This window comes from Pan troglodytes, chromosome 12 (genome assembly GCF_028858775.2).
Source record: "Pan troglodytes isolate AG18354 chromosome 12, NHGRI_mPanTro3-v2.0_pri, whole genome shotgun sequence".
NCBI classification, from domain to species: Eukaryota; Metazoa; Chordata; class Mammalia; order Primates; family Hominidae; genus Pan; species Pan troglodytes.
In genome coordinates, this window is record NC_072410.2 from 92,371,199 (window position 1) to 92,387,054 (window position 15,856).

General features: G+C 37.9%; 1 protein-coding gene across 11 annotated transcripts in view; it reads right to left on the reverse strand.

The window, feature by feature from the left end:
• LCLAT1 (lysocardiolipin acyltransferase 1) overlaps window positions 1-15,856 on the reverse strand; it is a 195,699-nt gene that overhangs the window by 174,491 nt on the left and 5,352 nt on the right. For 5 of the 11 annotated variants that reach the window (XM_009442252.5, XM_063790004.1, XM_063790002.1 and 2 more), the window contains exon 2: window positions 9,362-9,532. The exons of the other annotated variants lie outside the window; for them this stretch is intronic. In XM_009442252.5, coding sequence (XP_009440527.1) covers window positions 9,362-9,471 — 110 coding nt within the window. In that variant the 5' untranslated portion in view covers window positions 9,472-9,532. The remainder of the gene's footprint in view (window positions 1-9,361; window positions 9,533-15,856) is intronic. 11 annotated transcript variants of the gene reach the window in all.

Sequence of the window (15,856 nt, forward strand, 5' to 3'; positions counted from 1 at the left end):
AAATCTATCAAAAACCTAAACACAAAAGATAAAACTATAAAATTCTTATACGAAAACAAAGGTAAATCTTCACAACCTTGGATTTGGCAAGGGATTGTTACATGTGACACCAGAAACATGAGCAACAAAAGAAAAAAAAAATCAACTGGACTGCATCCAGATTAAGAACTTTTGCACATGAAAGACCACCATCAAGAAAATGAAAAGACAACCCACAGAATGGAAGAAAAATTCACAAGTCAAGAGTCTGGTATCCAGAATATATAAAGAACTCTTACAACTCAACAAAAAGACAAATAACTTTTTTAAATGAGTAAAGAACTTGAATAGATATTTCTCCAAAGAAAACATACAAATGGTTGATAAGCATATGAAAAGCTACTCAACATCATACATCATTGGGGAAATGCAAATCAAAACCACAATGAGATATCACTATATACCCACTAGCATGGGCACAATTTTAAAAATGGAAAATAACAAGCATTGGTAAGGATGCAGAAAATTTGCAACCCTCATATATTGCTGGTGGGAATGTAAAACAGCAGTTTCTCAAAGAGTTAAATAAACCTTGAAAACATTATGCTAAGTGAAGAAGACACAAAAGGTCACATATTGCATAATTTCATTTATATGAAATATTCAGAATAGGCAAATCCATAGAAATGAAAGCAGACTGGTGGTTGCCAGAGGCTGGGGAGAAGGGAGCAACTGCTTAATGGTACACAGTTTCCTTTGAGGTGATAAAAATGTTTTGAAACTAGACAGCAGTGGTGGTGGCACAACACATGAATGTACTCAATGCCACTGATTTGTCCACTTTAAAATGCTTAATTTCTTGTACAGTAAATTTCACCTCAACTAAAAAAAAAAAACAGATATATATCAAATGGCTATTTTTTTTCCCAACTATCCACAGTGGAGGTCATTTACAAATGACCACAATGGAAATTTCAATTAATTTTGCAGGGCAATTGCCAAGTCAATCCTAAGCCAAAAGAACAAAGCTGGAGGCATCACACTACCTGACTTCCAACTATACTACAAGGCTACAGTAACCAAAACAGCATGGTACTGGTACCAACACAGAGAGAGACCAATGGAACAGAACAGAGCCCTCAGAAATAATACCACACATCTACAACCATCTGATCTTTGACAAACCGAACAAAAACAAGAAACGGGGAAAGGATTCCCTATTTAATAAATGGTGCTGGTGCTGGCAAAACTGGCTAGCCATATGTAGAAAGCTGAAACTGGATCTCTTCCTTACACCTTATACAAAAATTAATTCAAGACGGATTAAAGACTTAAATGTTAGACCTAAAACCATAAAAACCCTAGAAGAAAACCGAGGCAATACCATTCAGGACATAGGCATGGGCAAGGACTTCATGTCTAAAACACCAAAAGCAATGGCAACAAAAGCCAAAATTGACAAATGGGATCTAATTAAACTAAAGAGCTTCTGCACAGCAAAAGAAACTACCATCAGAGTGAACAGGCAACCTACAGAATGGGAGACAATTTTTGCCATCTACTCATCTGACAAAGGGCTAATATCCAGAATCTACAAAGAACTCAAACAAATTTACAAGAAAAAAATCAAACAACCCCATCAAAAAGTGGGCAAAGGATATGAACAGACACTTCTCAAAAGAAGACATTTATGCAGCCAACAGACACATGAAAAAATGCTCATCATCACTGGCCATCAGAGAAATGCAAATCAAAACCACAATGAGATACCATCTCACACCTGTTAGAATGGCGATCATTAAAAAGTCAGGAAACAACAGGTGCTGGAGAGGATGTGGAGAAATAGGAACACTTTTACACTGCTGGTGGGACTGTAAACTAGTTCAACCATTGTGGAAGACAGTGTGGCGATTCCTCAAGGATCTAGAACTAGAAATACCATTTGACCCAGCCATCCCATTACTGGGTATATACCCAAAGGATTATAAATCATGCTGCTATAAAGACACATGCACACGTATGTTTATTGTGGCACTATTCACAATAGCAAAGACTTGGAACCAACCCAAATGTCCATCAATGATAAACTGGATTAAGAAAATGTGGCACATATACACCATGGAATACTATGCAGCCATAAAAAAGGATGAGTTCATGTCCTTTGTAGGGACATGGATGAAGCTGGAAACCATCATTCTCAGCAAACTATTGCAAGGACAAAAAACCAAACACCACATATTCTCACTCATAGGTGGGAATTGAACAATGAGAACACTTGGACACGGGAAGGGGAACATCACACATCGGGGCCTGTTGTGGGGTCGGGGGAGAGGGGAGGGATAGCATTAGGAGATATACCTAATGGAAATGACGAGTTAACGGGTGCAGCACACCAACATGGCACATGTATACATATGTAACAAACCTGCACGTTGTACACATGTACCCTAGAACTTAAAGTATAATTTAAAAAAAATAAAAAATAAATTTTGCAGGGCAAGCTTCCGATTACAATACAATAAAACTAAGAGTAATTCAAAACAAACAACCCTAAAGATTTGAAATTCTTAAGCCTTCCTAAATAATTGTTGAATTAATGAAAAAATTAAAAATATATAAGACTTGTAGTTCCCATATGCTGATGTTAATCCTGATTACCGCGGGGTGGGGAGCTTGTTAAAAATGCAGAAGCTCAGGCCCTATACCCAGAGTGTTAAGTAGAGTTGGAATATCTGCATTTTTAATAAGCCTGCCAGCTGAGACTGATATTCACCAAAGTTTAGAACCAGTGCAACAGAATATTTAGAAAAAATATAAAGACATCGCATATCAAAAGTTACAGGATTCATACAAAGCTGTACTGAAATAGTTTCTAAAATAATATTTAAATAAACAGAACATAAACTAAGCAATCCAAATTTAAAAATCAAGCAGTCAAATTTTTAAAATAAAAGGTGTGATTAAAAAACAAAAATAGAAATATGAATGACAGTAAAAATGATTGATTAGATAACAACACACAGAAAGGGTCAGGCACATTGACTGATGCTTACAATCCCAGCACTTTGGGAAGCCAAGGTGGGAGGATCACTTGAGTCTAGGAGCTCGAGCCCAGCCTAGGTGGCAGTGAGACCCTGTCTCAAAAAAAAAAAAGAAAGCAAGAAAGAAAGAAAAGAAAAGAAAAAAAGAAAACACAGAAAAAACAGCGGAACTTTAAAATGAGCTTGGTTCTTTATGAAAAAATTTACAAAGTCCTAACAATTCTAATAAAATAAAGAATTATCAAATAGGTAAAAGCAGAATTAGGAAATTTAATCATTTTTAATAAAGCAAGAAAAACAGTTTGTCAGCAAACTGAAAAAATACAACTTATCTAGACAACTCTAACGAGTTACTTTATCAAAAATATAAGAAATTATATGTCAGTAAAAAAATCAGAAAAAAATTAATTGTAACATTAGTTATATAATCTACTACTTGGTTAAAAAAATAAAATTTGTACAGTAGGGGGAAAGTTTTAACAAAATGCAATGGACTTGAAATTCTTTCTGTTAAAGAAGACTTTTGTTCTTTCATGCCACTTCACTAATAAGAGAAATAAGTAGACTTTATTGTCCTCGATTCAAAAGCAAATCTCAAAATAATATAAATGATTCTAAATTACTCACTTTCCAGGCTTAAAAAAGTCAAAATATTTCCTTATTAACTTTACTATTGAGGTTAACTTTTCATTTTACTGTCATTTTGGTACAGTGTTTTAGCCTGTTATTCAACACTGAGAACCAATAAATAACGGTGATTAGCAAAGAGTAGATAAGAATTAAGTGCCATTCACCATAATTAACATAGTAAATATAATGAATGAATCTTTCTTGTTTTAATAAAAGGGACACAGCCCTTTTGTCTTTAGGGTGTACAGTAGTTTCCTATGGCTGCTGTAACAAATTACTTGGTGGCTTAAAACAGAAAGTTATTCTCTTCCACTCCTAGAGGCCAAAAAAAGTCTGAAAGCAGCAAGGTCACACTCCCTCCAAAGGCTCCAGGGGAGAATCTGTTCCTTGCTTATTCCAGCTGTTGATGGCTGTGGGAATGCCTTGACTTGTGGCCATTAACACTCAAATCTCTGCCTCCTGGTCCAACTGCCTCCTCCTCCTCTGTGTACGTATACTCTCCCTCTGCCTCACTTTGATAAAGATACACAGGATTGCTTTTAGGAACCACTCACATAATCCAGGATAAGTGCCCTAGACATCAAGATCCTCAATTTAATTACAAAAACCTTTTTTTTTTTTTTTTAACATACAAGGTAACATTTCACAGGTTCCAGGATTAGGACTTGAATATTTTAGAGAACCATTTTCAGCCTACCACAGAGGATCTCTTTAAAAACCTAACAGGCCTGGCCAGGCATGGTGGCTCATGCCTGTAATCCCAGCTCTTTGTGGGCAGACTGCTTGAGCTCAGGAGTTTGAAACCAGCCTGGGAAACATGGCAAAATTCCATCTCTATGTAAAAAATAAAACAAAAAGTAAATACAAATTTAAAAGAACAAAAACAAAAAAAAACCCCAATAGGCCAAGCCTTTTCGTCAGGAATTAGATACTATCCTAGTCTCCAGATTTACAATGACAAGGTCATAGGCCTTCTGACCCTAGACACTGCAAACAAACACCACTGAAATTAACTCGGGAATTTCATTAGGTGCACAGGAAACTATCACAGGGTATATCCATTTGCCCCAAGAATACAAGAGAAGTTTTGTCTGTTTCACTGTATGAGTTAAATTCTGCTCAAATTTTGTAGTCTCAAACTACCTATCTGCACGTATCTGACATGCAAATAAAAAGAGCGTTCTTTCTCTTCTACATTGGTAAGAAGGGGTCTTTTTGTTGGCAAGATTTTCTTATTGCCCCAACATACTTTATAGAGTTGGGTAATAATAAACTAAGTTTTTAAATAAATTTGAGACAAACTACTTTCCAAAGGCAGCAAAATTTATTTTTATCCTCTAAATTTTTCCAGACACACAATTTCAAGACCCACTAGCCCTTGAATCTCCTCCAGAATCAAGCAGTTTCATTCCATAAAATCAAAATAAATTCCAGATGAATTAAAGAGTTACATGTAAAATATGAAAACATTATAGAATTACAATAGGAAAATGGGCCAAGAATCAAGAGTCACATACAAAAAGGAACACTAAAAAAAAAGGGAAAGAAATCAGACTAATATGTAACATGACACCATGTTTCCAATTACTTTTTCATATTTGACAATGATAGTATCCAGCAAAGTGAGGGTATAGGAAAATAAGGCCTCAAACATACAATTGCTAAGAGAATCAACTGATAGAGCCCTTTTAAAAGGCAAATTCAGCATGGCTGGCAAATTATAAAACACATATACATTTTTACACAATAATTTCATTCTAATCTATCCTACAAAAGTACTCATAAAAGTAAGAAAATACAAGATAAAAATGCTCACGGAGGCACTATTTGTATGTGAAAATTAGAAATAGTACAAATGTCCATCAACAGAGAAATGGTTAAATTATGGCATAGCCATATAACTGGAATATTATGCAACCAGTTTTTAAAAAGTGAAGCACAGTCATCTAATATCCATGGGGGATCTGTTCCAGGGCCTCTTGAGGACATCAAAATCAACATATGCACAAGTTCCTTATATAAAATCACATCATATTTGCATATAGCCTGCTCACATCTTCCAACATACTTTATCTCTAAATTACTCATAATATCTAATACAATGTAACTGCTATACAAATAGTTATATTGTTTAGGGAACAATGACAAGAAAAAAGTCTGTACATGTTCAGTGCAGAGGCAATTCTTTTTCAAATATTTTTGATCCATGGTTGGTTGAGTCTATGAATGCAAAACCTGTGGATACAGAAGGGCTGACTATACATTAACATAAGCAGTCATTCAGAAAGGTACACATGACCCGTGAAGTGAAGAAAGCAACTTACAAAATAAAGAATGACTCTGTTTTTAATTAAAGGAGAAAACAAAAAAAGAAATCTCTATGTATGATAACATGTTTATATATTAATAGAAACCATGTTTTCAAAAAATCTTATGACATGGGAAAATCCTAATAATATAAAGTGAAAAAAGTAGGTTACAAAATTGTATAGGTAATGACATAAATAAAAGTAGCATAATAAAAATAAACATGGTTATCAACTATCTCTGAGTAATGTAATTCTGATCTGTTCTTTATATATTTTTTATAAATATATAAATGTATAAATATTACTTATATAGCATTCAAGTTGACTTTTTTCATTAAGAGAGAGGATCTTGCTATGTTGCCCAAACTGGTGTTGAACTCCTGAGCAACTAAAGCAATCCTCCTGCCTCAGCCTCCCAAGTAGCTGGCACTCCCAAGTAGCTGGTCAGGAGAGATTCTAACCCTAAAAAATACCAAGAGATTGGGTATAATGATGTGAGTTCATGTACAAAGAAGACTTTTTAAAACTATCTATTTACCAAAACTTATCTATGCTGAAGAATGCTCCCTATTCAGACTGGTTACTTTGAATATGTTTATTCTCATGTTCTACTACCAAAAATATTTTTGAACTTTTATAGTTTAAAATTTCCTTTGATCAGCTCACGTAACACAAAAAAGCTAATTCTTATAACATAATCACCCAATCTTATCACGTAGGCTAGCCCCGAAAAAGATTTTGGTTCATTCTAAACAACTCTAGCTTCAAAGGACAAAGCTTTAGCACAAGCTCTGTCAGTTAAAACACTATGCTGCAACTTTCAGCTTGTCTGGGGACAAGGAATAGACCCTGGTTTCAGAAGTTTCCCCCAGATAAACTTAAGTATTCATTGTCATCAACACTGCCTTTCCAGTTCACTCATGGTCTTCCTGAGCAGAAGGGTCCTCCCCTCAGTCACAATTCTCAAAATCCTATCATCTCTTCAATGCTAAGCTCAAGATACACCTGCTTAGTGAAGCTGTGCCTCTTTTGAACTCTAGAAGCATCTTATCACCTGTACTACTGACTTGGTCAGCATGCGTTATTTTTATACGGACATGCTTTTCATATACTCTAACTTTCCAATTATACAGTTTCATCTCCAGTGCAACTTACTGGAGATACAAACTGAGTGCCCCATCCAAGAAACACAATAGGTGCTTGTTTTCCTTTGTTGTATATAAAGACTGGGACAGCATTAATTTGAGCCTATTGGACTCCAGTGAGCCTTGAATGGCTGCCTGCAAATAATGGGTTTTATCTTACAGTAATGGAGAGTAACTGAAAGTTCTGAATTCAAAAATGATGTGATAAAAGTTTAATTTAGAAAAAGTGGTCCACAGCAGCCAGATTAGAGGAGGATAATAATGTCTACAGCAAGGAAGATAGTTGGCCCAACCCAAAGGGTTAAGTAAAGGGCTTTAAAGTCAGAAAGCACTGACTTCTCCAACACTTCCTTGCTCTGTGACAATGGGCAAGTTATGGCTTTCCTTACCAGTAAAACAAAGATGATAAAATCAGACCTGGGCCAGGCCTGGTGGCACACACCTGTAGTCTCAGCCACTCAGGAGGCTGAGGCAGGAGGACCGCTTCAGCCTAGGAGTTCAAGACAAGTGGAGGCAACATAGTGAGACCCCGTTTCAAAAAACAAACAAACAAAACAGCAACAACAACAAAAACACCAAAAACTAACTAGAAACAAATAAAAAAAAACCTAGGTCTTACCATGGTGGGCATTACACGAAATAATGCATGCAGCGCACATACCACAATGCCTGTCAAAGGGTAAGCACACTGCACTCTGAGACCAATTCTCTGACACCAACTAGGTGTCCTACAATTCAACTCAATTCTGACACTACCTGGAGTTCGTATCAGATCCCACAAGTTAAAAAGCAAGGTTTCCAACAAGACTGCCCTCACTTCAGTTATCCCCAGGCCATCCACACTAATGTCCAACTTGGCTAAAATTCAGAGATTCCCAAAACCTCCCTTCAGTTTCAACGATTCTCACAGAAATCACTGAAAGCACTATACAATCACAGTTTCATTATAAAGGCTACAACTCAGGAACAGCCCAATGGAAGAGGTGCACAGAGCAAGGGCAAGGTCTAGGAAAGAGGGCAGAGGGATGCAAAGCTTCCCTGCTCTCTCCTGAAGAAATCCAGGTGTCATCCTCCTAGCAAACCAGTATGTTCACTGCTATTCCAGGGTTTTTATACGGGGCTTCATGACCTAGGCATGAGTGATTAAATCACTAGCCAGATGACTGGGCTTTGCTATCTAGTCACTGCCCCCTCCCCAGAGACCAGGGGATGGGGCTAAAAGTTCCAAGGTCTCTCTGATGTGGACAGCTCCTTTCCTCAACTATCTAAGGGCCCACCCAGAGTCATCTTATTAGGATAAACTCAGGTGTGGTCAAAAGAGACTCTTGTTATGAACAACAAAAGATACATCTATAAGGAAATCCCAAGATTTTTTGAAGCTCATTGTCAGGAACCAAAGACAAAGGCCAGATATAATAGATTCTTCATCATATCACATACACAAGAAATGGAGACTATTATTTCAGAAACCGACTAGTAGACTACTGAAGTAATGCAAGCATAAAGATCAAGAGAAAAAACATCAAAAGCATTACAAAAGCAGCAGCAATAGAAAAAGGCTGAGGGGGAGGGTGTCGAAATTATGTAAGAAGGTTCAAGCCTGGACAATTAAATAAACAGAGACAGACATAACCTGGCAGGAAACTGAATATGGGATTGAGAATGAATTTAGTTTTAATCAAATTGAGACTGAGGTGGCAGCCAGAGATTGCAGATGAACACTGGGCAGATGGAGATTATGAGCCTAGAGATGAGAGAGGGCATGGCCAGAATCAGTTGTCAGTTATTCACATAGATGAACCCCCGCTGGACTCCCCAAACCCTCACTGTTTGAAAAGGAGGATACTAGCTAATGGTATAACATAAGCTCCTATGTCAAACAAAAGCAAGTTACTGCATGCAGCAGAAAGTGTAAGGGATAACCTCCAAAAAATTTAATATTTTCGACTCTAAACAAAATGGTACCTAATCTTTAAAATAAAGATCCAAAAAGAATCACACAACCAAATGCCAAACAGAAATGCTGGGTTTGTTCTTTCACTGAAATGTGTTATTTTATTTTCTTAAAAAGGACATTTATCTCCCTCCAATAGAAATGAATGCTTATTTTTCAATGAAAAGGTTATAGAACAAGCATAGAACATGTCAACAATACAACATAAACAGGAACAAACTATGATCAATTCAAAAAGCTTTGTGTTCAGATATATGAAGCAAGACAAAAACCTCAAGCATCTAAGTCATTACAAAGACTTACCCAAAGCTTTTAGAGTCCTGCTTTATGAAGTACGTGCAGTAGCTAGAAACTGCCTCGTTAATTGACCATGGGTTCAGAAGCACCACAATTTCCCTTCCCCTGGAATGCATATATCACATCATCCATTTGTTGCCAGCTTCCCAGAAGAGAGTACCCACTCTGTTTTTCAGCCTGTGAACATGACAAATGGGAGAAAAAAAGAGAAAGCAGAGTTTGGGAACAGTGCACTGGGCTCATCAGATGGTTCATGGAGTAAACAGATTACGGGCCCAGGGACCTGAAACATCTGAGTACTGAATGGATTAATGCACAGGGCAACTCAGGAAGCTGGGTCATAGTGCTTAGGAAGGGAATGACAAAAGACTGAGATGAGAGCCCAATATGCATGCCACCTCTATAAAGTTCCAGAGAGAGAGGGCAGCTGAAATGTTAACACTGGCCAGGTCCTTGGAGCTTCTGCTTCTCCCTGAGCCAGAATGTGAATGGCAAGGGCAAAATCACAGCCTAGATCCCAACCCAAGAAAAAACAGGTAAGGGGCAGCTCCTTTCCCCCACACTTTGTAACACATAGGGTATTCAAGTTTCAAAGATGGCTAGAGGAACCCAAAGACCTTCCTAAAGAAGGAAAGCAAGCATGACCACATGCTGCTCATTTCCTGGATCCTGATTCTACTGCCAAATTACAAAAACCATTTTATTTTGCATCAAACTTTAAAATATGTTTGCAGTACAGAAACTCTTGCTTTTGTTTATAGTAATTTCCTTATATCAGAATGAATGTTACTCAGTTATAAATATAAGTATATACATACCTACATTTATAGGTATATAGGTAAGCTTCTTACATTCACACAGTAGACTCTGCACTGAGGCTTACTTTCATTATCCTAATATCATAGTAGCTGGGAATGCCCCTGTCTTGAAGGACCCACCAACCCAATCCAATTACACTATTCACAGTAGACCAAGGTTTTCCCTTGGACCAGTACTGATTTTGGGAGATTTAAATTATCCGTTTCTGAGTATCCTTTCTTCAGACTCAACCAGTTCACCAGGTATATTCCACTTCCACCCACCATCACTCTCCACTCCCAATAAAACACTTAAGTAAAACAATAAATACTGAGGGTCAGAAGGAAAAGTCAATTTAAATAACATCCTTGAGACATCATTCCAGTTCCTCCCTCTTCCTCAATCACCCTACCTCCCTACTCATCCAAAAATTGCTCTTGAAACTCCCAACAGCTATTCCTAGATTAGGCAAAATCCAACCCTTCCCAGTTCCTACTCCCTGAGGAGCATGCCCAAATCTACCAAGGTCCTTGGCAGCACTAAAGCCTTCTGTCTATCAAGATCCACCCTCCAAATTGTTTTAAAGCAAAAAGATCATAGCACACTTCCAGCCCTAATGCTTCTTCCTAGTACAAAGCCAGACAGAGCAGGGTCTTCTCAACCACTGTTTACTGAATTGAATTACCAAGATGCTATTCTAACTAACTGCTCACCATATCAAACTTCTACATTTCCCTTTCTCAGAGCAGCAAGGTCACTGCATATTAGAAATGTCTACCTCTCCAAAAGCAACTATTGTCAGCTACTACACTCTATTCTCTCCAATTATTGCCAGTGAAACTTACAACCTAACAACCAAGTGAAAAGTTGCCTCTTTTTTTTTTTTAACAATATGAAATGAAGTCTCAAGAAGGCAAAATTAGTTGCCCACAGTCTTCTAATAAAAGAAGAATTCTTATGATATACGAGGTACTATGAGAAGTGTGTAACTTACAACATCTCTTTTAATCCTCACACTAACCATGCAAAGAAAATAATACTATAAAGTCCTTTTTATAGGAAGTAACACACGCTTAGGTTAAAAAATAAAATTCCGTGACCCAAATCGCAACAGTAAATGGGATTCAAACTCAGGCTAAATTTGGAGTTCAAGCTGTTAAAGGATAACTAAAAGAAACAAACAAAAAGGTGGCATTGTGTCTCTCATGCAAATATAAAATCAACACCTCTATAACTCTAATTAGGGAACAAATAAGATGTTCCAATTGGTTCAAATGAGAATCCAAAGAGCAGACACATACTTAGGCAATGGGGAATACCGAAATGAATTTGCTTAACAGATAAAAAACTGGCTTCTTCCACAAAAGAGAAAAAGAAATCCATTGTACTTCCAACAAACATCCTTTGCATGTAAAAGGGCAAGAATAATTTGTATTATTGTTATTCACAACTTACAAGGTTGTAAAATACATCAAAAACAATGAAAGCTACAGACTCCAGAGTAGTAACCAAGAAAATTGCTCTAGCCAGCACCTGGGTTCCACTGAAGATATTCAGTAATCCTTTTGTTAGGTTTCAGACTTTCACAAATTTTCCTTACATAGATCTGAACTGCTACACTTTTTTTTCTTTTAGATAAGGATCCACAGCTCCAAGATCTCTGACAACCACTAGAGAAAACTGGAGTTAATCCCCTCCATAAAACTAATCTTTCACAAAGATAAATTTTTCTCTACCAGGTACTAAGCCAGAAATTATATTATTAATTTATATCTCAATGCAGAAATAAAGTAATTCACTATACTGTCAAACCTCTTAAGAAATCTAAAACCAAAGAGAGTTTGGTTTTACTGAGCAATGACCCACAGAATTCTCTCTGGAGAAATAAAGACATAGTTAAGCTGTCACTTCCAAGTAACTAACCCAAAACTAGCTTCCTTCAGTGTCTTACTGGCTAATTCATGCATCTCAATTTCCACCCTGTATTTTCTTCCATAAAGAAGTAATCCCTGTCCAACTTTCGCTTCCAGCAAGATCAAGTAGATGTAGTTTTTCCTACTGCTCTAGCTAAGTACAACCAAAAATCCTGGCCATTATAGGTAAACAAATATGGGAAGACTCTGGACTCTGAAGATACAGATAAGGCAAACCAGGTAGGGACCTTGGGACCCATGGAAAATATGGTGGTGAGTTCCCTGGGTTTTCTTTTTGCCTCATCGTATACCACAGACAACCAGCTTAAAAACAAAAACAAAAAAACAAAAAACAAACCCCTGCTCTCCTAAGCCAAAGAAATGAGCAACAAACAACATGCCCTCCAGCCAATATCACAGAAAAAAACCGTGGCCCACCCCCACCCACAACAGCAAAAGCCATGTAGGGAGCCTAAGTTTCCACTCTTACAAGGCTGCAATGTTGTTCAGGCTCCCAGGTGTCTCTACCCCTTATCCTTTCAGGGGTGATATTGGAGAAGTCTAGACTTCCTTCACTGCCAGGTGGTAATAAGACCCCCTTCCCCTGCCAGGGAGTAACTGTGGAGACCACCTGGAGAGCCTGGATTCCTCCTCCCACCTGGCAGTAATGAGACACCCCTTCTCATCCCCACTGGCGTGGTATCAGAGGAGGCCTAGCAGAGAGTCAGAACTTTCACCTCCGCCCAGGGGTAAGAAGGCCATCCCCTCCCAGTGGTATCAGTAGAGTCCTAAAGAGGGGCTGACACTCCCACACTTGCCCAGTAGTAATGAGGACACCCACTTTGTGTGTCAATGGATCAGTTCCTCAAAAGCACAAACTACCACAACTCAACCAAAATTAAATGGATTATGTGAATAGCCCTAATAACTGTTAAAGAAATTGAATAAAGTCTTTGAAAAAGAAATCTGGCCCAGAACATTTCATTAAAGAATTCTACCAATGTTTAAAGAATTAAGATCAATTCCACACAATCTCTTCCAGAAAACAGAAGCGTAGGGAGCACTTCCAATTTTTTTTTTTTTTTTTTTTTTTTTGATACAGGGTCTCACTCCGTCACCCAGGCTGGAGTTCAGTGGCATGATCACAGCTCACTGCAGCCTCAACCTCCCAGGCTCAAGTGATCCTCCTGCCGCAGCCTCCCAAGTAGCTAGCACTATAGGCACATGCCACCACATCTGGCTAACTTTTTAATTTTTTTTTATAGAGTCAGGGCCTCCCTGTGTTGCCCAGGCTGGTCTTCAACTTCTGGGCTGAAGCAATCCTCCCAGAGGATGGTTTCAGGCTCCCAGAGTCCTGGGATTACAGGCGTGAGCCACCACACCCAGCCTAAGACAAAGATCTAACTGCAGACAAAAGTGGAGAAGGCCATAACGTGACCATAGAGGGAGAGATTAATGATGTAGCCATAAACCAAGGAATGCCATCAGCCACCAGAAGCTAGAAGAGGCAAGGAGCAGATTCTCCCCTATATCTTCCAGAGGTGGTGTGGCCCTCGGACACCGTGATCTTGGCTGAGTGATACTGATTTCAGAATTCTGGCCTCCAGAACGCTGAGAAATAAATGCCTGTCATTTTAAGCCACGATGTCTGCAGTAGTTTGTTATGGCAGCCACAGGAAACTAGTATAAATATCTCCCCATCTCCAAGTAAATATGTATGCAAAAGGCATACATCTTTGACTAGTCTGAAGTACAAATACAAAAGAGAAAATCAGATACAATTTCAGAGTTCCTCATTCAAAATGAGAATATAACACTCCTAAATTTTTTTACAGTTAAAGAAAGTATAGATAAAAAGAGAAATAAATACAGCTTTAGAAATTATATCCAATTATATCCACTGGATCCAATTATATCCACTGTATACTCAGTTCCCTGAAGATTAGCCTACTCAACAGACAAGAACTGTTTATCAAGTAGCCTAGCAAAAGAAGACTCAATCTTGAATAACTCCGACTTCTACTATATTCTTCTCTGAAGGAAAGAGAAGCTAAATTATACAGGTTTCATTACTACCATAAATAAATTCAACAAAATAAGGTCACTCTGGCACTCCTTGGAGTCCTCTAGATTATTTCCATCCTGCTTCTCCACTGCCTTCCCATTCTTAGTGAACAAAGCAAACATAATCCTTCCTTTAATTTAATCAATTGGTCTTAATGAATCACCACATTAAAAATGTAAACAACCTAGGGCCACGTGCAGTGGCTCACGCCTTTAATCACAGCACTTTGGGAGGCCGAAGAGGGAGAATCACTTGAGCTCAGGAGTTCGGGACCAGCCCAGGCAACACAACAATATCTCTACAAAAAAAAAAAAAAAAAATTAGCCAGATGCGGTGGCACATGCCTATAGTACCAGCTACTCTGGGAAGCTTGAGATGGGAGGATCACTTGAGTCCACGCATTCAAGGTTACAGTGAGCTGTGATCAGGCTACTGCAATCCAGTCTGGGCAATAGAGTGAGACTCTGTCTCTATTAAAAAATAAAAATAAAAAATAAAAAATAAAAAAACCTAAGTTTAAATCTGCAGTTACTCTCATTAAGTATGTTAACCCAGTAATTCACAAACTGTCCAGGTTGAGCACTACATCATAAAATTTCATTATGTGTATGATTATAACACAAACAATAAACCTGGTAATATATTTTACTGAATTTTGAAATGATATAATGGAACATGCAAGACTATCAAAACAATCATTATAACACATGAAAGGGGAAAAGGCAAAAAGGATGTCTCATTTAAATCTCCCACATTATAGACAGACTCACCCTAAGTAGCTACAGTAAGTTACATTCAGCATGGATATTCAGAAACTTTGGACATAACTTGTAATACAAGGCATACTCATTGAAATAATCCCCTACACTTAATGCCACACAAGTACAGTATATTTTAAATTTACAGTACATTAAAACAGGCATTAGAGCATAGCAATTAAGAGCACAGACTCTGAAACTAGACTGCGTAGGTTCAAATCCATGCCCCGTACCTTCTTTGGGCTTCTGTTTCCTCATAAGTAAAATGAGGATAATAACAGTATTTGTATTTACTTCACAGTGGAAGCTGGGAGGGTTAAAGGAGTTAAAAACTTAAAGCACTTAGAGCAGAACTCAGTATACACCTGGCACTCACACGTTATTAAAAGAGAGGGTCACCATTACTACCTACGGTCTTCATAATAGTTTCATAGCTGTCATGTTTACTTTTAATCAAAGAAAACCTACAGATGATGAAATCTCAATGACCTCTGTAGTGAAGGCATTGATTTGTGTTTATCTCCCCCTCTACACAGTAAGCTCAAAGACAGAAACCGCATCTTATTTAACTCTGTCCCCATCACCAAGTTCATGGTGTGCATCCAAAAATGATCGAGTTTAGTCAAGAAACATTTTGGTGTTCAAGCCACCCCAACTTTCAATCAGTTTCCTCCCTAACTCTACACAGGTAAATTTTTATTTAAAGGCTGTATACACAAACAGAAAAAAATAATTCTAAGACAGTATTTATACTATGAAAGCAGAAATGGTAAAAGCCACAGCCAAGGCTGCCTTTCCCAAGATACCTAAACATTCCAGTGGGGGAAGAGTCCCTGTCAAGAGTTAAAAGCAATCCCCTCAGTCCACACTCCCAGTCACATGGAGCTGGAAGAGCTGGAAGAACCGCCGCCACCACTCATTCCTCTTTCTTCATCATTTATTTTTATCTTCATCCAGCATTTCCTTT